At 45.2% G+C, this 24,000-nt stretch overlaps 1 protein-coding gene across 10 annotated transcripts in view; it reads left to right on the top strand.

Annotated features, from left to right (window-relative positions):
- Positions 1–24,000, top strand: part of LOC124720092 (zinc finger protein 724-like) — a 136,678-nt gene that overhangs the window by 97,257 nt on the left and 15,421 nt on the right. For all 10 annotated transcript variants that reach the window (XM_047245374.1, XM_047245381.1, XM_047245373.1 and 7 more), the window contains one exon: positions 3,542–3,579. In XM_047245374.1, the coding sequence (XP_047101330.1) occupies positions 3,542–3,579 (38 nt within the window). The remainder of the gene's footprint in view (positions 1–3,541; positions 3,580–24,000) is intronic.

The raw sequence follows: 24,000 nt of genomic DNA, 5'->3' as shown, positions 1-24,000 counted from the left end.
CTGTCTTTGGCATTCTAAGTTCGAGTTTTCCTTCCAAACTCTATCCTGTCCCTAATTTTTGAATTTGAGTGGGTTTATGTCATTTATCAGGTAGATCACTTGTTATTATGTGACTTTTTACAGTAGACTTGTCAGCATAGTTCATGATGTTGCTTGAGATCATGCCTAATATGGCGCTGTTTCTTGTGGTGCAGCAGCTGATTGCTTACAAATATTTCTGTCCTTCTTCCTCGCTCTTCTTCAAGCATGACCTGACCTTGGTTCATTGATTGTTATTTCCTGTTCTTGCCATTGACTGTGCACACTTGTTAGTGGTTGTGATATGCCATATTGTATAGCAGTACTAGACTGCTACCTCCCAGTCTTCAAGACAAGCAAAACAGCTTGTCTCAAATCAAGCAAGTGTTCTGTTTTGGTATGCTTCTAATTCTCTACAAGTAAACAATCACGTAGTGAATGTGTGAGAAATAGTAGTTAATGAATACCATACCATCAAGGCAAGTTATGTAATTTTCAGCTAAAGGAATATATACTTACATTGTTGTTGTATCATCTTGTTCGTTCACTAGATACGAAACCACAGCAGCATGAAGCTCTTTATGGAGTGACACTTCCATGTGTTTTTCTTTTGTGACTGCTTGCAAGCAGTACTGACAGCATAACAATGCAATTCAAAAATATTTATGAGCACTGCTGTAGCTTAACAAAATACTCCGCATACTGTTGTCAGCATATTTGCAGAGACTCTTTGACCTCCTTGCTATAATTTGTTTGCAATACATACACCATCACTATGCTTTCCTGGTAAGGTATTGCAAGAGTGGAACAAAAATAATTTTTTTTTGTCCTGCTCCAATACAGGCCAGCTAAGGTTTTACATTTCTTAATGCTACTACTTCATCTGTACACTTCTTTCTTTCTTTCTTTTCTTTCTTTCCACACACCTGATGTCCAGTTACTATCTTGTCTTCTTGGAACTATTTTGCTACGGAGAATTTATCAACTCAATTCTGTTTCTGTATTTGGTTTGATTCAATTTCTTGCTTATTTATACAAGTTCCTTATAGTTCTTTGTGCACTTCTGTAAGCCAATGAGTTATTTTTTTATGTTTTTAGTACTGCTGCACAGTTTTTCTTTTCAGTATGCTAAGACTCATTAGCCTTCTTTGCCAAATTTTGTCTCCAGTTATTTTCCTACATATTTGTCTATACTTCTGTATTGCTTATGAATTTAAATGTTTTTGCTGGTGTTCTGTTTCCAAATATCTTTTCTTTTATGGTAATTTTCACTATCTTTTGTTGATTCTAAAATTAGTATTTGTGAAACAGATGTGTATTCTGGCCAAATGACTGCCTTGCAAGTCGGAGTTTTGGCTACATGACTTCTTCTAGATACTTAAATTTGTCTTCCCCTGTTACTCCCATACTTCGTATTTGATTGGGATGTTGCAGTCCTGTTAGCCATTACTGCTTCACCGCTTCTTACCAGAGGAGATGAGTAGTAATGATTTTCCTACTGTTTCTTTTCCTATCTGTTTTGTGCTTTCTCTACACTGTCAGTATTGCTAAGTTATCTACAAAATTTGAACAGACAATTTTGACATTATCCATTTTCTAAGTAGTATTCGACTTCTGGTATTAGATTCTGACAACTGCTCCATCTGTTCAGTGTTCACTTGTTAATGTATGGTCTGAAAGAAGAATGGTGTTAGTCCATTGCCTTAGCTAAAGTCTGTTCATATCTCAAATGAGACTGAAGTTCTTTTAATAGGACTCGTGTTGTCCTCTGTATTTTAGATTCTTTAGGAATATTGAATAAAAGCAGTCCTGCTTCTAAAATTTTACAAATGTATTCCAATAGTATTCTGCTCCTTTAGTCTTATCATTTTGCCCTTCGTAGGACCTTGCTGTCCTAAGCTATCTCTGATATATCTTGCATTTTAGAATTTCTGCTTTTGCTTCCTACTTGAATTTTCATGGGATTTCTTTGAATCTTCTGTGAAGATAGTTATCAGTTATTCTAGGCCGGGAATCTTACTTTTATTATTCAGTGGTAATGGTCAATGTCAACAGGTAGTTATGTCTGACTCTGAAATTAATCATATTTTTGGAATTGTGCTTTGCTATTGGCACATAAGCTATCTGATATTCCCAAATCATGTTATTGTTGACTTCATATCTTTTTGGTGGTGTATGTGGGGGTGGGGGGTGTTCGCTGCTAACAATTTTGCTAAATGTCATTTATCATTTTTCCTTTTTTCTTACATCCACAGTGAGGCAGACGTTTATAAATGAAAAAATTTCTCGCTGGACTGTTACAGAATGTATTTATTCAAAATTGTTAATTTGGCAGTTGTACGATTCTCAAGTAATAGGTCAGTGTGACATAGGAATGCTTTGTAATTCCGTTTGAGAACACTTTCTTTGTGTCAACCATGTTTACAAATTCCATATTCATAATAAGACAAGTGTCTTTGTCATCTGTATTCCTATACAATAGTAGTACTTCATGTAATAATTTCCATCAAAGTCATGTCATACTGCACATCTTGATTTCCACTCCCCATGCGCCAGATGTTACATTTAATGGCTTTGACTTAGTTCATAGTAAGCTCTCACTTGAGAATGGCATAAGTCGTAATTCCAGTTGTGAATAAATACGTTTAATAGCAGTTTAGGCAGAAAATGTTCTCACCTCCATTCTGTACCAGTTTGAGGATAAAAAATTTAGTAAAATTGATGATTGTGTACCTCTCATTTACATATTGAATTATTGCAGAGAGAGAGTCTTTCTGGAGGTAATGGAAAAATTTGGTACCAATTGCAACATAGATTTGCCATTTATGAATACAGGCCTGGAGTAGTTTCATGAATTTTTTCGCTGTGTTCTCTGCAAAGAATCTACAGTTCTCTGAACGTGGTATTTCTTCATCTGTGAATGTACTACTTTGTTGTGCCAACTTTAACTTGTCCATTTACAATGCCTGAAAGTATTTAGAGCTTGCCAATATTTATTAATGTTTCTATATTTAATCGTCAAAGCCTGTATGTAGTTTTGGATGTGAACTTAAGGTTGGGTTTAGAAGTCACTCCTCACCTCTAAAAGTTGGTCTGGGCTGCCCAGAGCACAAAGGATCAAATGTGTCACTTCTGATGATTGATTCAACTGTCAGTGAATGGCAGTTTTCATAATACGAAAAAGTAAACGAAAATTTCACCCAAGGTGCAAGTGCATGGCAGATTAAAGATTTTTTGGTCACTTTTCTTTGTGAAGTGTTGGAGGAAGTATGATTACAACTCAATTACTGGCTTGTATTGTTATATACAGTACTGAAGACAAAGGGAGAAAATGAAGAGTGAATTCTTACTACCATTCTGTTTCAGTAACTGCAACACTTTATCATGTCTCCTCTAATGATATTTTCAAGCCTCACTTACAGCATTTTGTGGACCAATCACATGTTGGTGGGTGTTAGTATAATGGTATTTATTTACTGTCTCATCATTTGTAAATCACTTTACATTTCTTGAAATGTTTCAGGTGGAAACCTCAACAAGATACACATATGATAGTGCAAGGTAAGTTTTCATAATTCATTGCAGAACTTTTTGAGTAATATAAATTTTTATTTATTAATTGTGATAGTACTTCAGATATAAAATGCACTACTGTAATTATTCAGTATTACTGATAAGCAACAACATTACAAGGCAGTATGGTCAGTAATGCTATTCTCTGCAACAACCATTATGTCACTGTTCCTAAATATGTAGAACGAATTTCTAATATCCATACAGGAAAACAAAAGTTCAGGTGGAATGTCAGCACCTGTATTGGGCTGAATGTGGAATGTTGCATGAAAATCACTGACATTCAATAGATTCATCTTGCTGAGCACAAGCTAATATACTGCAGTAGAAAAGTAAGAAGGAAGGGTGAGTGGGTATATATCCAAAAATTGGAGCTGATTCCTGGCCTTCCCGATTAATGAATATAGTGTTGAACAGCTCTTTCAATGCTGTGCCACATTGGTGCTCAGGAAGCACACAAGCTCATAGTGGTGACAGTGTACAGGCCACCATCAATAAGAATCTTATGTATCTGGTGCCACTTTCAGTAAGGTTGTGAAGCCTTAACTGGTGAATCCTCATTCTCTTTGTTTCTCCTTTGTCCCGGTGTGTTCCTGAAGGCTGGCCCATTCATGAGACACATTACAGGTGACAAGGTAATGCATAATTCCCAGCTCCTGGTCAACAGGTAGGGTTCGCACATACACTCTGATACAGTCCATGCCTAGAGAGGGGTAACTGCCTAAGCTGTTACCTTCCCAAATCCCAATTGGTCCCTCTGTCAGGAGTTTGGGAGGTGTGACCTGAGGTGTTAACAGTCGTTTACGGTGGGTGAATCCCCCCTCTGAGTGTGCCCCCAGTTGGAAGGAGCGTGCCATTGTAGATGTTGGCAATCACGGAGAATTTTTTTTTTTTTTTGCAGTGGCTCACCATCTTAGTGCGTGTCTACTAAACATAAACAGAATGAGGCTAAAGATTTGAAGACCCTCCTAACCGCACCTCGGTTCCTCACGGTATCATGTACTGCAGGTCGTCTGTCCTTTGCTACAGTTAATGTGTGCATTATTGTGAAAGGTGGTGTTGCAGTTGTAGGCCCTGTGAAATCCTATTCTCATGTATGTAATGCAACTTTGCTTCTGAAGACGTATTGTGATTCTCAAGCTCAACTGCTTACAGCATCACATATCCAGAGCTATCCTGTTCGTGTGGAGAACCATCTTACACTGAACTCTTCACATGGTGTTCTTTACATTCTGATGCTTGATGGCCTCACCGAGGGAGATGTCCACAGTCATATCTCTCATCATGGCATCACTGCAGCCCATTGAGTAATGAAAAAGATGGATGCAAACTTAATGCCCACATGCATTCTTTTTCTACAGTTTGATCGAGTATTGTTTGCCTCAAAGATTAAGGCAGGCTATGAAGTCATCACGGTCCAACCTTACATTCCAAACCAGATGAGTTCCTACAAGTGTCAACATTATAATAAAACACGTATCCTGTCGAAACATGGCCAAATGTGTTACTCTTGGCAAAGATAATCACGAGGGTAGCAATTTCCTCCTCCTCTCTGCTGTATCAATTGTAATCCCATGAATTTCCCATGTGTCTTAACGAGTGAGCCATATAAGAGATCTGAGTGAATGACATCAAACTCCACTTTGTCACTCACAGTTGTTAGCTAGTCAAAATCTGTGAATTTTATGATTCGCATTTACAGTACAGTTTTTGCTATGCTATGCATAATGGAGGATATGCCCACCCAGACTTGCGACCACAATTTCAGTATTGCAGTAGTGAAGTCACCCAGGTCACAGTAGCATCCCCATCTCCTCCCACAGCTGCGCAATAAGCCATCTGATCTTTGCCCTTTTGGTAAAATAACCTGTTCCACAACTGTCAATCTGAAAGGACAAAAGCAATACTCCCGCAAAGACTTTGTACAGCTAAAAAACATTTATCTGGCAACTAGAAAGTTCTAAGAAATCATACAAAAACAAACAGTCTTCACATTCCTTGACTAAGAGATCCTCTTCAGTGGTGTTGGCACATATACCCTCACCTGCCTGACCTCCATTTTGCTGGTGCCCGCTGCCTACCAGTTTTCTGCCATGGAATTCACAGGATGGCTCAGGGAGAATGCCAATATGTTTGTAGATCTCGTGGAACAGGATTCCCCAGCCTCTGCCCCTGTAGCAGTGAATTTTTGAAGATGGGCACTCAGCAGATACCAAGGTGACTAACCTTCATTTGTTCCCTCCTCCCCAATCCTCATTATGACTTCTCCAATGGAACATTTGTGGCATTAGATTGAGCCAAAAGGGATTACAGCTGTTCTTGGAATTGCAGTGTCAGTTTTTTTTCTGCTTCCAAGAATAAAAATTGTCCTCACAACCCCTTTGACCTGTCATGTTTCTTCTGGTCCACTTTCACATTTCCCCCACAGACAGCATTCCACCTCATGGGGGAGCAATGTTGGTCATGGATCTCATCGAACACTTGACAGCTAGCTATGGCAGTCTGCACTTTTGTTCCCCATTTCACCTTTTCTCTTTTGTAACATCTACACTCCTCCGTGATTTGGTGTTACCAAGTTGGACTTGGTCCAGCTCATTGGTCAGCTCCCTCACTCCTTTTTACTGCTTGGTTAGTTTAATGCCCACCATCTGCTTTGGGGCTCTAGGAGAACCTGTCAAAGAGGTTTCGTCTTAGCTGACGTCCTGAATCCTCTCTCATACCAGTGAAACAGCCATGTTCCTTTCAGATTCCATGCACATTTATTACCATTTAGACCTCTTGTTCTGCACTGTCCAGCTTGCCCGTCATCTCGAATGGCCCATTCCCTCTGACACATACTCAAATGATCACTTTCTGTGTGCTGTCTATTCAGACTCTTACCCCACCTGAGTGCAAAGCCAATTAGCAGCTTTCTAAGGCAAACTGGAGGCTTTACTCATCCCCCTTTACACAGCTGTGATGACCAGGTAAAGTATCTTCCAAAACTTATCCTTACTGCTGCAGAATGGTCCATGCCATGTACTTCAAGTTGACTTTAGCATGTCCTGGTCCCTGGTAGACTGAGGCATGCAGTGACGTGTTTCACTGGAGCACGTCCTGTGATGGTGAGTTATATTCATTATGAAGAGAGGTGTGTGCAGTGTTGTCACATGTTTTGGGATACTAAAAAACCTACCCGGATGTCGTTTATTAGGTATTTTAAGTTTCGCTCCATCTTCTGTTGTGTGGAGAAACATTCATTGGCTCTCTGGGGCCAAACTTGATTCCCCAATTCCTGGTATAACCATGATGTCAACTCCCATGATATCTCCAACACCTCGGACAGCTATTTTAGAGAGATTTCAAGCCCCACCAACTATAACGGTGCCTTCCTCCCATGTGGAGAGGACAAGGGAGTTATTTTTAGGAAATACGGTGCGAAATTTTGATTTAGTGTGTTTCAGTGCGTGATGCACCAGCCTCACGGCAAACAATGGATGAAGGCTGGCCAATGCGTTATGCAGGTGACGCAGTTTTGATATGAGTGTTGGTATGTGTGTACGTGTGCAGCAGCCATCAGAACGCAGCATTATCAGAATCTTGCAGGTGTGGGCTGCGTGTGGCACGGTTGCGTTAGCTAACTCATCGAGAACCTTCTAATAAACACGCCGCTGTGTAACTGGCGAATTCAGCGGCGGCCTGCACTATTTAAGGGCATCAGAGGTGGGCGCTGGCATTCAGTTCGACCGATTGGGCATTCGGTCGCTGTCACTAGCCGACGCGTCTGCAGTGGGGTGAACTGGGTTGGGCCTCATGCCGCTGACCTCCTACCGCCTGCACAGCTGCTGACAGTGTGGCATCGCGTTCCCCGGACTGCGTGCATCAGCACATCTCTACCACGACACGAGCGGTGGAGCTGAGCTACCAGAAAATGTATTGGAAGAACCAACAATAAATAGGAAGATTGCTAAAAACAGCTACCTTCTACCCAGCCATGCCCTACAACCCTGACCATATCACCCGCTCCGATCGTCCTATTACAAGTGGTGTTAGTCGGGCAACCTGTGCAACACACACTCCTGTTAGAACTGGTGACACTAGTGGTCTTCTCCTTGGATTTTGAGGAAATTGTGGCTGGTAATCGACGAGGATATGTGGCACCTGAGAAGGGCAACAATGGATCAGCAACTCCTGCAACATGGTAAGTGCCAGTTTCTCGTTTGGTGGTTTGTCTGAACCTGTGGCATAGTCAGTCTTCCCTTCCTGTTCTTCTTTCTGGGCTTACTGTAGTCTGGATTCGATAGCTGGTACTGACGGAGCAGTCTGTCAGCCGAGATGGCTATTCAGCAGCTAATGGAGTGAATGCCGGAATTAGAGATAGAGCTTGCTCGGTCTAAAGAAGTGAGCAAAGAACGGTTTCCTGTTAATGCAATAATTCTTGACACTTACGCTGCGTCTTTGGTCACCCCTTTCTCGGGAAAAGCTGGGGAGGATGTTATGATTTTTTTTGAGAACCTCAGGACGGCTGCTAAATTGGGAAATTTTGGGGTGCAGAAACACTCATGCATGTGGCTAAGTTGAAAGTAACTGGGATGTCACAGCATACGTTACATGCCATGAAGAATTAAGGGATTGAAGTATTCAAAAAGGGGTTGCTGGAAAGGTATCGGAGGAAAAATACGTCTAGATATTATCGGGAACAATTGTATCAAAGGAATGGGGAATCAATAGAAGCTTTTGTACATCGAATTCGAAAAATTAATGTTAAAACCTGTGAGCTAACGCATTCCGATAGGGTTAATGAAGCCATTCAGCAGGAAGCTGAGCAGAGGGCACTAGACGCATTTTTGTGGGGAATACAACCCGAAACCTCCCGCAAGATTAGGATGGAGCTCCCTAAGACTCTCAATGAGGCAGTCGGAATTGCTGTGACTTTAGAGGAAGTTGAAGCAGTATCAAAGACGCGAGCCAGGAAAGCAGTATTTAATGCAGAAATAAAATGTTTCAGATGTGGTTGGCTGGGACACATTAGACACGATTGCAAGGAAGTGCAGTGCAGGAAATGCAGACGTTGGGGTCATCGGGAGCGTAATTGCAATGGGTCCTGGCAGAAACATGATAGGAAACCGCAAGGTGGGCCTCATCTCCCTCAGTTAAATGGGGTAGGGGGTGGTGTGTCCACTGTGCAACACCCCCGGTAGGGATTAATGCTAGTGCAGAATCAGTGGCAGATTCTTTTCTGACCGGCATGGTGAGGGGCAGACAGTGCAAATTTTTATTGGATACCGGGTCTCAGGTATCTGTGGCGAGTAGAAGTGTACTCAGTAAAGTATAATGCTGGGCGTTAAGTGGAGTGGGTGGGGGACAGGTGGAGTCACTCGGATCAGTGATGTTAAACTTCAGAGTGGAAATGAGGAACTTCCAGGTGAAGGTAAAAGTTCTTCCAGTTGTTGGCAGCAGCTATGATGTCATACTGGGATTGGATTTCCTGGTTGTGCATCATGCAAAAGTTAACCCACAGCGTACAGTAGAACTGGACAGAATACAATTTCACCTAGGTTCTGTGGCCGAAAAACCATTACTGTCGCAAGGAACTGCCCAGACATCGGGTGGGCCACCTAAACTGCGTACAAGGTCCCTTAGGGTTAACTCGTGCGGTACTATACTGAAGGGTGCAGGGAAAATAATCTGGGCAGATGTTGGAGCTAGCGTGTCTGTTAATTCGTTGTGTGTCGTTGAACCCTTGTCTGAGAATGAGCTGTTGGATAAAATGAAGTGTTTTACGTGCTGTAGCATGTCCTACATGCGGGAAATAAGAGGAAAAAAGGTTGTGCCTGTCAGCATTAATAATTTTGGCCTTGAAGAGGTGCAATTAGCACGGGGTACTGCAATAGCGAATCTGGAGATAATAGGGGAAGATGAACTGGATAAGGATTTTGCAGCAGATTACACAATGCCGGGAGAGTCTGTCAGCTGGCCCGCACTGAGGGGTAAAGTAGCACACTTAAAAGGTCAAGACAGAGAAGTCGTGGAAAACCTTTTGATGAAGCATAAACAGTTATTTAATTCTAATGGTCCACTGCCCGCCACACCGTTAGTTCAGCATTACATCCCCACTGGGAATGAAGCACCGGTTCATAAACTTCCATATCGTGTTCCAAAAAGCGTACAGCCTGTCATGGAAGAATTTATTAATCAACAGCTTAGGGATGGGATAATAGAAACCAGTAGTAGTCCCTGGTCCGCTCGTGTCGTAAGAGTGGGTAAAAAATCCACCTGATGGGGGCAAGGCATATCGTTTTTGTTGTGATTATCGTTCCCTGAATCAAAAACTGTATCGGATGCATACCCAATGCCTAATATCACTGACACTCTGGATAATTTGGGTCAATGTCGGTACTTAACGACCTTGGATCTTCGAAGCGCGTACCACCCCCCTGCAGGTCCAGGGTAAGAATAGGCCCGAGGTATTCCTGCCTGTCGTAAGAGGCGACTAAAAGGAGTTTCAACCGTTTCGGCCTTCCATGTTATGGTCCCCCTTGGGGTTTGACCTCCATTTTTCAAAATTCTACAGAAGTATGAGCCTTTTGGGGAAGGACACCTTATGTGGTGTACCACTGGTCCTAAGTGCACTAAGACCTTGGCACTCAGCATTGTACCGGCGTTGTAACCATACCCACTATTCCTCAAATTGGGCCTAAACGCCTGATGGGTTGTCCAAGCTACGCCCATAGTGCGTCTCCATCTGCACCAGCGATCATGATGGACTTTCCATGGCACCAGAAATCCAGCACGGTAGCCAGCCCGTTGTGGTGGGGTCGTCATGTACCCTCTAGGTTGTAGCCCCCTGACAACACAGGGATCGTACTGCCGATACCTGAGCTGCACCCTCCCCACGTCGGCCAAGGAGTAGATGCCCGTCTCCTTGGGGCATCAGGACTCCCAGCAATGGTCATCCTGCCAGGCGGCCCTTGCTGCAGCTGGGTGGCGCCCATGGGGAGAGGCCCTGGTCGGAGTGGGTGGTATCGGGGCGGACGTTTCGCAGATGAAACGTCAACACGTATCAGGTCGCTCTGTGGCCGAGTCTTTCAAAAGAAAAGGTACTGTTTCTAGTTCTGGTTCTCCTGCACTTTCCCCCTTGGCCACTCCCTGGGAGGAGGGACAGGCCCGCCGGCTTGGGGCGAAGTACTTCCCCCTCTATTTGGTCTGTTCTCGAACCGATGGGGGGACGTTCGCCACCTCCAAGCCCATGTTCTTTGTTCAGCACATTGAGGACATCTTCGGGGAAATCGAGGCTCTCAGCAAGATGCGTTCAGGGTCCGTTCTTATCAAGATCACCTCCGCCACACAGTCAGCGGCGCTCCAGGCGTGCGACCGCCTAGGGGACATCCCAGTATCCATTGTCCCACATCTGGCACTAAATAGGACGCAGGGGGTTAGTTTTCATCGTGACCTCCTGCTACAATCTGATGAGGAGCTCAGGGCCAACCTGGAGCGCCGAGGCGTGCATTTCGTCCGGCGAGTCCAGCGCGGCCCCAAAGACCGTCGCATCGACACCGGGGCCTTATCCTCGCCTTCGAGGGGGACGTTCTCCTGGAGAAGGTAAAGATGATGTGCTACCGGTGTGACGTGCGACCTTACGTCCCGCCTCCTATGCGCTGTTTCCGGTGTTTGCGCTTTGGGCACATGTCGTCACGGTGTGAGGCTGAGCCACTTTGTAGCGATTGTGGACATCCTCTTCGTGAGGAACATACATGCATCTCGGTGCATTAATTGTCCTGGCGTCCACTCGCGTAGATCCTCAGCCTGCCCCGCATATCAGAAGGAGAAGAAGATACAAGAAATCAAAACTTTGGATCGGCTCTCTTATTCTGAGGCCAGGAAGAAGTATGACCGCCTCCATCCCGTGCCATTGACCACTTCGTTTGCCTCAGTTGTGTCCACTCCTTCCGCAGTATCCTCACCCCTATCCTGTCCCCCCTCCACCTCCTCCGCCCATCAGGGGGCTCTGCCTCCGCCTCCCAAATCCCTCCCTCCCAAATCCCTCCCTCCCAAATCCCTCCCTTCCAAATCCCTCCCTTCCAAATCCTCCTCCCCTGTGGCCCCTGCCTCCTCCTCCTCTCCCCCCCCGCCACCTGAGAAGCAATCCTCTTCTCAGGCGTCCATCGGGGAAACGTTCTGGACCCCAGCTTCCGAGGTCCGGCGTTCCAAAACGAACCCCGCGCGTGAGGACCTTCATCGGGTCCAGCCCACCATCCCTGTGCCTCCTCTGCCTTCCAAGAAGGCCTCCAAGAAGAAGTCTCTATCCCCCTCTCCACCCCGGCGCGTTTCGTCTGACGCTCCATCCGTGAGTCGCTGCTCCCGGCCGTCCTCACTTTCGCCGGGATGCTCTGCTGCCAGGCTCTCAGCTGCCTTCTCGTCGGCAAATGATGCTGCCCCTCCTACACAACCAGGGACAGTGGCCGCAGCTGGCGACGACTCGATAGAACCGGATCCGCCTCCCGCCGGTTGTAGCGTTGTTCCCTTACAACCTGGCCCTCCGCGGCCGTCGAGGTGACCAGCTCTTCCCCCGTCTCGTTCCCCCAACTTTTTGACTAGCGATGGCCTTGTTACATTGGAACATAAGAGGTATTCGATCTAATCGGGAGGAATTACCACTGCTCCTCCGCCTGCACTGTCCGCTCGTCCTTGGTCTCCAGGAAACCAAGTTGCGCCCGACTGACCGTATTGCCTTTACCCACTATACCTCGGAGCGGTATGATCTCACCCCTGTGGAAGGTATCCCAGCTCATGGTGGGGTCATGTTGCTCGTTCGGGACGATGTCTGTTACCATCCCATCCCATTGACCACCCCACTCCAAGCAATAGCTGTCCATGTTACTCTTTCTGCTTTTACTTTTTCAGTTTGTACCATCTACACTCCGTCATCTGCTGTTAGTCGGGCTGACATGATGCACCTGATCGTTCAGCTTCCCCAGCCGTTTCTATTGTTTGGCGACTTCAATGCCCATCATCCCCTTCAGGGCTCTCCTGCATCCTGTCAAAGAGGCTCCCTCTTAGCGGATGTCTTCAACCATCTCAATCTTGTCTGCCTCAATACTGGCACCCCGAGTTTCCTCTCGGACTCTACTCATACCTACTCCCACTTGGACCTCTCGATGTGTTCTACCACTCTTGCCGTCGGTTCGAGTGGTATGTCCTTTCTGACACCTATTCGAGCGACCACTTCCCCTGTGTCGTTCGTCTCCTGCACCACACCCCATCCCCACGTCCTTCGAGCTGGAACATACCGCAAGCTGACTGGGCACTTTACTCCTCCCTGGCGACCTTTCCAGCCCACGATTTTCTCAGTTGTGACAGTCAGGTCGAATACCTCACGGCTGTTATCATCAATGCTGCCGAACGTTCCATTCCTCGTACTACCTCTTCTTCACGTCGCGTTTCCGTCCCCTGGTGGAACGAGGCTTGTAGGGGCGCTATCCGTGCTCGACGACGTGCTTTACGCATCTTTCGCCGCCATCCTATATTGGCGAATTGTATTGAATACAAACGACTCCGAGCGCAATGCCGTAGAGTCATCAAAGACAGCAAAAAAGCTTGTTGGGCCTCCTTCACCAGCTCCTTTAACAGTTTTACTCCCTCTTCCGTCGTTTGGGGTGGCCTGCGCCGGCTGTCGGGCATTAAGGCCCACTCCTCGGTACCTGGCCTGACCTCAGGTAATGAGGTCCTTGTTGATCCTGTGGCTGTCTCCAACGCCTTTGGCCGCTTTTTCGCGGAGGTTTCAAGCTCCGCCCATTACCACCCTGCCTTCCTTCCCAGGAAAGAGGCAGAAGAGGCTCAGCGACCTTCCTTCCACTCGCTGAATCTGGAAACTTATAATGCCCCCTTTACTATGCGGGAACTCGAACGTGCGCTTGCACTGTCCTGATCCTCTGCTCCGGGGCCAGATGCCATTCACGTTCAGATGCTGGCAAACCTTTCTCCGGCGGGCAAAAGCTTCCTTCTTCGTACCTACAATCGCGTCTGGACCGAAGATCAGGTCCCCATGCGTTGGCGTGACGCCGTCGTTGTTCCTATACCCAAACCCGGAAAGGATAGACACCTTCCTTCTAGTTACCGCCCCATTTCTCTTACAAGCTGTCTCTGTAAGGTGATGGAGCGCATGGTTAATGCTCAGTTAGTCTGGATTCTTGAATCTCGACGACTACTTACTAATGTCCAATGCGGCTTTCGTCGCCGCCGCTCCGCTGTTGACCACCTAGTGACCTTGTCGACATTCATCATGAACAACTTTTTGCGAAGGCGCCAAACGGTAGCCATGTTCTTCGACTTGGAGAAGGCTTATGATGCCATCGCGATCAATCCAATTATGGATTGTATTCCACCTAATGTCTCAGGCTCTCTCTTTGTCGATGACTTCGCGATCTACTGCAGTGCCCAGAGAACATGCCTCCTGGAGCGCTGCCTTCAGCGTTGTCTAGACAGCCTCTACTCATGGAGCGTGGCAAATGACTTCCGGTTTTCTGAAGAGAAGACGGTTTGTATCAACGTTTGGCGATATAAAGCGTTCCCTCCGCCATCCTTACATCTCGGTCCCGTTGTTCTCCCATTCGTGGAAACAAATAAGTTTCTAGGGCTCATGTTGGACAGGAAACTGTGTTGGTCTCCACATGTCTCTTATTTGGCGGCCCACTGTACACGTTCCCTTAATGTCCTCCGAGTTCTTAGCAGTTCATCTTGGGGAGCAGATCGCACTGTCCTGCTTCGCTTGTATCGGTCCATAGTCCGATCGAAGCTGGATTATGGGAGCTTCGTCTACTCGTCCGCTCGGCCATCCCTCTTACACCGTCTCAACTCCATCCACCATCGGGGGATACGTCTTGCGACCGAAGCCTTCTACACTAGTCCTGTCGAGAGTCTTTATGCTGAAGCTGCCGAATTACCATTGACCTACTGGCGCGACGTACTGCTGTGTCGGTATGCCTGCCGGCTGTTGTCTATGCCCGACCACCCCTCTTACCAGTCCTTCTTCGCCTATTCTCTCGACCGTCAGTACGGGTTGTATGTGTCTGCCCTGCTGCCCCCCCGGAGTCCGCTTCCGTCGCCTGCTTCGACAATTGGATTTTGCCCTCCCTACCACCTTCAGAGAGGGTGAGAGCCCGACACCACCTTGGCTCCAGGCTCCGGTTCATATTTATCTCGACCTCAGCTCACTCCCAAAGGAGGGTACTCCGGCTGCAGTGTATTTCTCACGGTTTGTCGAACTTCGTGCTCGACTTGCCGGTCACACCTTTATTTACACCGATGGCTCCAAAACTGACGATGGTGTCGGCTGTGCCTTTGTCGTCGGGGCCGCCACCTTTAAATACCGGCTCCTCGACCAATGTTCCAGCTTTACGGCCGAGCTTTTTGCTCTCCATCAGGCCGTTCAGTATGCCCGCTGCCACCGCCATTCATCGTATGTACTTTGCCCCGACTCACTCAGTGCTCTTCAGAGCCTTGGAGCTCCCTATCCGGTCCATCCCTTGATTCAACGGATACAGCAGTCCCTCCATTCTTTCGCTGATAATGGAGGTTCCGTCAGCTTTCTGTGGGTTCCCGGACATGTAGGAGTGCCTGGGAATGAGGCTGCAGATGCTGCAGCCAAGGCTGCAGTCCTCCTGCCTCGGCCAGCCTCCCATATTGTCCAGTCATCTGACGTTCGTCGGGATGTATGTAAGAGGCTTGTGTCGTTGTGGTGGGATGCTTGGTCATCCCTCCAAGGAAACAAGCTCCGGGCAGTAAAACCGCTCGCAACTGCTTGGACAACCTCCTCCCGACCATCTCGGCACGAGGAGGTCCTTCTGACCAGGTTGCGGATTGGGCATTGCCGGTTTAGCCACCGCTACCTGCTCTCCGGTGACCCAGCCCCGCAGTGCCCTTGTGGTCAGGCATTAACAGTGCGCCATGTTTTATTGTCGTGTCCCCGTTTTAGTCAATTTCGTGTTGTGCTGTCCCTGCCATCTACTTTACCAGATGTTTGAGCTGATGACGCTCGAGCAGCTGCTCGTATTCTGCGTTTTATAACTTTAACTGGTTTGTCCAAAGACATCTAACCTTTTTACTTATTTTATCTGCATATTTGTCAGGTCCTTCTGGTGTCCCCGCAATCCCCTTGAGTCTTACTAGATTCCATGTGCTCTAACAACAGTGACTGGGCGCTAATGACCTCAGCAGTTGAGCGCCCTTAAACCCCAACAAAAAAAAAGCGCGTACCAACAGTTGGAGGTCGCCCTGGAAGACTGACTGAAGACAGCTTTTTCAACACCTACAGGTCATTTTCAGTATCGGCGAATGCCTTTCGAACTCAAAAATGCTCCGGCAACCTTCCAACGGTTACTAGATAGCGTGTTACGAGGGCTGAAACCTAATCAGTGTATGGTATATTTGGACAACAATTGTTTTCTCAAAGGACGTGCAAGAACATGTGCACCATTTGCGCGAAGTTTTCGAACGTCTGAAAGCAGCGCGGTTAACTCTTCAAATGGAAAAATGTCGTTTTTTGTTGCAAGAAGCCAGTTATCTAGGTCATATTGTAGGACAGGAGGCTGTCCACATGGATTCAAAACTTGTAGAGGCGGTAATGAATTTTCCGACACCTCCAAAAGTAAAGGAGTTGCAGTCTTATTTAGGTCTCGCCAATTTTTACAGGAGGTATATTGCAAAATTTGTGGAAATTGCAAGGCCCCTCACGCAGTTGTTGAAGGGAGCAAAATTTCGCTGGTCAGCAGAATGCGAAGATACTTTTCAAAAGTTAAAGATGTTACCATCTAGTCCGGTTTTGGGTTTTCCAGATTTTAGCAAACAGTTTATATTATCTTGTTACTCTAGCAATTTTGCTTTGGGTATTATCGCAGGAAATAGATGGGCAGGAACACCCGACAGCATATGCCTCCAGACGGCTAAAAAATGCAGAAAAAAATTACTCAACAACCAAGAACGAGTTATTGGCATTAATTTTCGGAATAACCGATTTCCGGTGTTTGTATGGAAGACGTTTCAGGGTGATTAATAACTATGCAGCACTTAAGTGGTTGTTAGGGCTTAAAGACCCAACAAATAGATTAACTAAGTGGGCTTTGCATCTTAGTGAGTATGATTTTGAAGTGATACATCGACCGGGTAAATCACATGGAAACGCTGATGGTCTGAGCCGTAAAGTATGCGCCATAGAATGCACAGGAATAAATGAGAACGAATGGACGGAGGCACAAACTGCTGAAACAGATTGTCAACGATTTACCTTGCAGCGACAGTTTGTCGTGGATGACGGGATATTGTACCATAAAGCTAGGAACGGTCCACGCATAGTCGTACCAGAAAAATTGCGAAGCGAAATTTTAAGGCAAGCACATGATTCAATGTGTTCTGGTCATTCGGGTCGAAGAGCAACGGAAAGGAGGGTAGCACAGAGTTATCAACGCGTAGGCAAGGTGTCGATCAGTACGTAAAGAATTGCATTCCGTTTGCTCAACGGGCGGAATTGAGTCATCAGAAAATTGTGTTGCAACGACTACCGGAAGCGGATAGACCTCTCAAAGTACTTGGCGTAGACGTCTTAGGACCGTTTGTGCAAAAACCAGCGGGTAATCGCTATGTTTTAACAATAATATACCCTTTTTCGCGTCATGTGTCTGACAGCCATTCCAGACCAGGGAGCCGAAACCATGGCTCACGCCATGGTACATCAATGGATATTGAAATTCGGAACACCTGAAACTATAATTACAGATCAAGGGTCAAACTTTGATTTGATGAAACAGTTATGCAAGTTGTTTCATGCAAAGAAATTGAGAACGAGCATTTACACCCGCAGGCTAATGGTCGGACTGAGAAAGTTCATCGTAGAATAGCTAAAATGTTAAGTTATTATGTAAATTCGCAACACAACAATTGGGATACGTTATTGGCGTTTGTAACTGCGGCGTATAACTCAAAAGTGCATGAAAGTACAGGATTGCCTCAATATGAAGTAATGTTCAGTCAGAAGATGCCATCTCCTTTTGCATTGCTCAAGACCCCACCAGGAACCGATATTTCGGCGGTTAAGGATTTATCCACAAAGTTGAAAACAATCTGGTGGCAGGTGAAAAAAATGAACACTAAAGTGTTAGAGAGACAGGACAAAGCTCACAATGGAAAGGCGGCTTTATCCAATTATCATGTAGGGCAATGGGTGATGACTAATCCGTATGTGCCAAAAGGCAAAACGAAAACATTTGTATCCCATTATCAAGGTCCTTTCCAGGTGATCGAGATGACATCGCTGGTGAATGCCAAATTACAGCTTCCAACTCTCCCTACTATTGTGCATGTGAGCTGAATTAGGCCTTTAAAGGGGATTTTTGAGGAACTGCCTTCATTGTCTGCAGTAACTTCTAGTGGAGAGAGAGGTGCATCTAAGAAAGAATAAGTAAGGAGTAGATAAACAAGAAAACAATGTTAATTGTTGAAGCGATCAGACATGCTGTTATGCTCTTAGGCCACGTGTAAAAAGGAAGAGCTAATGTGAGTTGTTTTTCTTTTGTTTCTCAGAAGGCGTGACGTTCTGGTAAGACCAGCAGTTCCAGCGTCATGGGTTGCGCTGAAGAGGGAAGAAGGAAGGTGTGCACTCTCTCTCAGCATAGTTACTCTGTTTTGCTGTTGCAACTTAGCTGAACCTTTGAAGGTGCGTCGTATATGAAGTGGTGTTTTGTTCTCGCGACAAGGGGACGTAATTATGTCCGGACATCAATGGACCTTAAGGGTGGACTGTAATATTTGGGCGGTTGAAGACGAAATCTGTGAATTAGAGCATACATTTAATGAACTTCATTCCATGGTGGCTAATCAGTCAAGGTTTAATGACACACAGGGGCAATATCAGCTACTACGAACAGCTTTTGCATGGTTACAAGCTCAGTTGCAGCAAACTGCAGGGTTAATCCCGCACGTCTGTAGGGAAAGAGGATGGTTAGACAAGGGTGGCCGTATCCTAAAAACTGTTTTTGGGACCGCTGACGCAGTAGATATTTCAAGTTTTAATGAAACACTGCAGCAGATACAGGATAATGTGAATAGCACATTAGACCCAACTTTGCTCGCCTCTTTGGACTGGATGCGAGCAGCTCAGGATGGACGTATAACTATGGAACATCTTTTTCAACGAGTGCACAAGTACTGTAATGAGCATAAGCAACACTTACTAGTTATTGGATCATCAACCACCGCCACCTAAGTTTTTATCTTTGTCGTAGAATTAGTGTACTATCGGCTCAAGAGGAAGGTGGCCCTTACAACCTTTAACCTAAGGGTCCAGACAAAATCACTGAACAGATGTCAGGCACTGCAGCAGAACACGGAGTAATGTTTATGGACGAAGATTAGACTGAGGATAAAAGTAAATGATTCCAGTGTAAATAGTGAATCAATCGTATTTTGTGGTGTTTGTGAAGTGGACTATAGTTAGTTTGACTTTTTGGTTGAAATCAGGGACAAATTCTTTTCATACGAGGGAGGAATTGTAGAGGACAAAAAGTTATTTTTAGGAAATACTATGCGAAATTGTGATTTAGTGTGTTTCAGTGCGTGATGCGCCAGCCTCACAGCAAACGGCGAACGAAGGCCAGTCAGCACATTATGCAGTTTTGCAATGAGCATCGGTATGTGTGCAAGTGCGCGGCAGCCATCAGAATGCAGCATTAGCAGAATTACGCAGATGCAGGCTGCGTGTGGTGCGGTTGCATTAGCCAACTCATAGAGAACCTTCTAATAAACACGCTGCTGCGTAACCAGCGGATTCAGCAGCGGCCTGCACTATTTAAGGGCATCAGAGGTGGGTGTCGGCATTCGGTTCTACCGATTGGGTGTTCAGTCACTGTCACGTCGTCATCAGTGACGCTGTCCTTGAGGACTGGCTGGCGGAGGGTGTTGCCCGCTGCTGCACTGGCGACTCCCGGCGTCGTCAAGAGCCGCCACATCAGCAGGGGGGCGAGCTGGGCTGGGCGTCATGCCGCTGACCTCCTACCGCCTGCACAGCTGCTGACAGAGTGCGGCATTGCGTTCCCCGGACTGCGTGCATCAGTACGTCTTCACCACAACACGAGCGGTGAGGCTGAGCTACCAGAAAATGTATTGGAAGAACCAACAATAAGAAAAGGAAGATTGCTAAAAACAGCCACCTTCTTCTACCCAGCCATGCCCTACAACCCCGACCATGTCACCCGCTCCGGTCATCCTGTTACGTAGGGAAACAAGTGGAGGCAGCTCAGCTGATACCTTCTCAGAATCATGAATGCTACAATGTTGCTATTACTATGAGGGATGTAGACCATGCTCTCACTTCATCCAGATCATTTGCCCTAGAGCCAGACAGTGTTCACATTGAGATGTTGCAGCATTCTCTTGTAGGTCGGCACCTTCTCCTCTGTAGGTACAATTATATTTGGGCAGATGGCATGTTTCCTAGACGATGGTGTGAAGCCACTGTTATACCCAACCTAAGCCTTTCTTCTCTCACCAGCTGTGTTTCCAGGGTGATGGAAGATATGATTCATGGGCAGATGGTTTTGTGGCTTGAGTCTGCCCAACTGCTAAGCACTGCACAGTGGGGATTTCGAGCATGCTGTTCTGCGTTTGACCATGTTTTCACTTCGTCATCAGATATCATGAATGGTTTCCTGTGGAAATAAGACTATGGCCATATTAGTTGATTCGGAAGAAGTCTGATACATCTGCTGGAGGACTGGTATCATCGGTAGTCTATACATGTGGGGCTTCAGAGGCCATCTGCCCCATTTACTAGAGGAAGTTTTGAAAGATGATTTTCCAAGGTTTATATTGTTTGGCCTTGTCCCGCACATTTATCCAGGAAAATGGGATGCCTGAATGCTCGTCCTGGGTATCATTGTCTTTGCTATCCCCTTTAACCATATTATGAGCTGCCTCCCACCAAGTATCTATTGCAGTTCTACATCAACATGTCTCCTGGAGCAGCGTCTTCAGCGTCATTCCTATCGTCTTTTCTCATGGAGCATGAGCAGTGGCTTTCACTTTTCCACTGCCACAACCTTTTGTGTAAGTATTTGGCGGTGGAATGAGTTTCTTACACCATCTTTACATCTTGCGCCTTGTGCTCTTTCGTTCACTGAAACAGGAAATTCCTGGAGGTCATGTTTGATAGGAAACTTCCTTCATCCGCCCATGTATCGTACTTGGCTGAACATAGTACCCAATCCCTCAGTGTCCTACATCTCCCAAGTGGTATTTCCAGAGGAGCGGATCAGACAGCCCTCCTCCATTTCTTGTGATCCCTTGTCCATTCATAACTAGACTGTGGGTGTTTAGTTCATTCCTCTGCACCGCTGTTCATCATATGCTGTCTGAACACACTCCATGATGGAATACGTTTCTCCAGTGGCTGCTTTTTCACCAGTCCGGTTGAGAGTCTGCAGAAGACGCTGGACTGCTAGTCATACTGGTATGATGTCCTCCTCAGTGGATAGGCATGCCATTTCTCTTTCACACTTGGGGACTCATCCTATTCCATCTTATTTGATGACTCCTTTGCCTGCCAGTATGGGGATCGCCATTCTTCCCTGTTACCTCCTGGAGTTCGCTTTTGGCTTCAGATTACCTCCCATGTTCCTGATGCTTGTTAACCCTTCGCCATCTTGGCTTCATGTAGCTGCCCATGTTCATTGTGGACTTCATTTTCTTAACTTTTATAAGCAGGGAAAAAATGCATAAATGGTACGGACTAATCTATTGTCAGGGTACAAAAGTCGTTGCAATATTACACTCTGCACAAATTGTACTGACTGGCAGTATGTCCACCAGTTGATAACTCAAACATTTTACCAATATTATGCATCATCACTTGTTTTTTTCGAGAAGCCTAGTGGCCATCCTGTTTAATACTTGTGACGAAAGTCTGTAATGTGTTTTGTTTTCATCTCTGATTTAAACATAACATTTGCATGTACCTCAAATCGTTTAAAAATATGTATCAAGTATACATTTGAATTGTCAATGTTGCAAGGGCCAGGAGGTATTGTCACAATTTCCCCATTCCCTAGGTGCAATTTATTATTAATTCTGTTGTGATAGCTATGCTTTTGTGTGTTTGCAGTCCAGTCAATGCTGTACATCACTACCCCCTGCTCCTATGTTGCAGGAAATTTGTTTGTTTTCAATTTAGACCAATTGTGATTAGTGAACTTCATTACATCATAGCTTCAAATTATGTGGAGACTTGCATACTGCTTGTTTTTATGCAATTTTGAGGAAAAATATCAGGCAGAAATATCCTCAGGTATGAACTGAAGTCATGGTAGTGTCGAACATTGGAAAACAACTGATTCCTATTGGTGAAGTGACAACACAATTCTTCAGGTGGCCTTAAATCACCAAGAGCTCCATACCCCCACCAACATCTAAATTGACAGTTCCATGTTTCTTGGATTTCCACACTGTCTCGAGCAATGTGTCCTACACTGATTTAAAATTTTCTGACGAGATTAGGCTGATCTAAGAGTGTTTGTAATCCTTCTCTCCAGTACCATTGCTGTGGGCCTTTTTAAAATATCCAATCCAAGCCATTTCCTGTATTTTAAATATAGGCCTTAACCGATAGTGATGGCCTCCACAGTCATTATGCTTTTTAGCTGTTTGTACTTGCTTTTCGCTTATTCGGGCGTTCTTTACTGCTTGGAATATGATAGCAGCTCTCCTAGCTTATGTAACCAGAGCTGACAGCCCAGCAAATTTAGGTATCAGGAACAATATTATTCCACCAGATGTCTTTGGTATTGGTAGGAATCTGGGCGTTTTAACACATCGTTTCCTTCCTCCTTTTTGCCGCTATCACTATTGATTTGATGCAATTTCTTAAACACCCCATAGGTTTTTTCCTGTTTAGTGTGCAGTGAGCTGCATTCATTATTGCTTGAAGTTTAGTCCAGTACCCAATTTAAGTTCTAGAAAACATTGCCTTATCAACCACATATGCAGAAATAGGTTGTCCTAAATCAATATCCATCCCTTGACATACCTGTGCAGCCTTATCAATGAATATTTAGTCTGCAATATAATTATATTCATTTGTAGTGCAGGCAATGTTGTGCTTTTTGCATACATTGTCCAGAACCTTAAAGCCCTTATCACCATAAGCCAGGCGCTATTTCAATTTTTTTCCAGCTCCACAGAAATTGTATCGGGAGATACAAAGTTCAAATGGCAGATACTCGAGAATACCACCTTCAACTCTGTTGATGTGTTTCCTAGCACTCATGTCACACTACTGCATGGTTTGAGGTTTGCTTTTCGTATTACATAGCAAATTTCGAGTGTTCACCCAGCTGTTGAGCTTTGATGAGAAACTAAGATATTTCATCAATGCCCTGTTCACTCGACATTTTATGACCTGCTCTATGAGGAACATATTGGGTTCAAAGATTTTCTGTAATTCGTTTCTGACACCAATAGGTTTGTTCTTAATAGAATGGTTAATAATGTGATTATACTTGCAATGATTTCTGGCTGTATGTTCAGCCATTTGCACTTATGTTGAAGATTAAATTGCTTCCACATTAGTTTTTTGATTGACCAGTTCAACCATTTGGCAGTGCTAGTTTCCAAATGGGAGAATGTTGAATTGTGATTTATCCCACATCATTCCAATTCTGCTTTGAAATGCCTCTCGTAAAATTCACTTATGTGGTATGCCTCAAGGTTATTGGGCAGTCAATATACTCCTGTCTGCAACAATTGTTCAGAAACCTCTGAAACCACCTTCCCAGTCTTCACCTTCAAAGGTAAGCGCATGCGAAATTGGAATGTCTGTGACCATTAGAATGTACTTTAAACCATTATTGGTTTGTAAGTAGTCTTGCATATTTAAGAGGTCAGCCTGCCATACTTAATCCATTCCTCATATTATCAGAAATATTTTTGCATGCAGGTCTGTAAAGCTCATGAACAACTCTCTCCAGAATTACGCGACGATGCATATTTTTCGAAGCTCAGATAAGCTCGATTCTCTGCACAGGCTGGAACTGTAAGCAGTCGTAATTGATTTACGATTTCATTTGGTTATCATAATATATATTCTCTGGAGATAGATTGTTCAGTCTTCTATACTGAACTTCGACTATTTTCCCCGCACTATGTGGAGCTGCTACAGCTGGTTTAGTTGGTTATGGTGGCAACTAGTTTATTTACATTGAAATGGAGGGGTTTTATAAACTTACTTATAGCTGGGTGTATAAACTAACTTGAATAAGATCATAATTCAGTGCTCACTTCCGTTCATGTTGAATCATACATTTCCACTTCCATCAATGCAGAGAATGCATCATGGAGTTGAGCTATGGTAGTTTCCAATGGGTGGAGAGTTTGGCAAACTGTCGACAG

This window comes from Schistocerca piceifrons, chromosome 11 (genome assembly GCF_021461385.2).
Source record: "Schistocerca piceifrons isolate TAMUIC-IGC-003096 chromosome 11, iqSchPice1.1, whole genome shotgun sequence".
NCBI classification, from domain to species: Eukaryota; Metazoa; Arthropoda; class Insecta; order Orthoptera; family Acrididae; genus Schistocerca; species Schistocerca piceifrons.
Note: the sequence above shows the minus strand (reverse complement) of the source record. Positions and strands in the feature narration are given on the sequence as shown.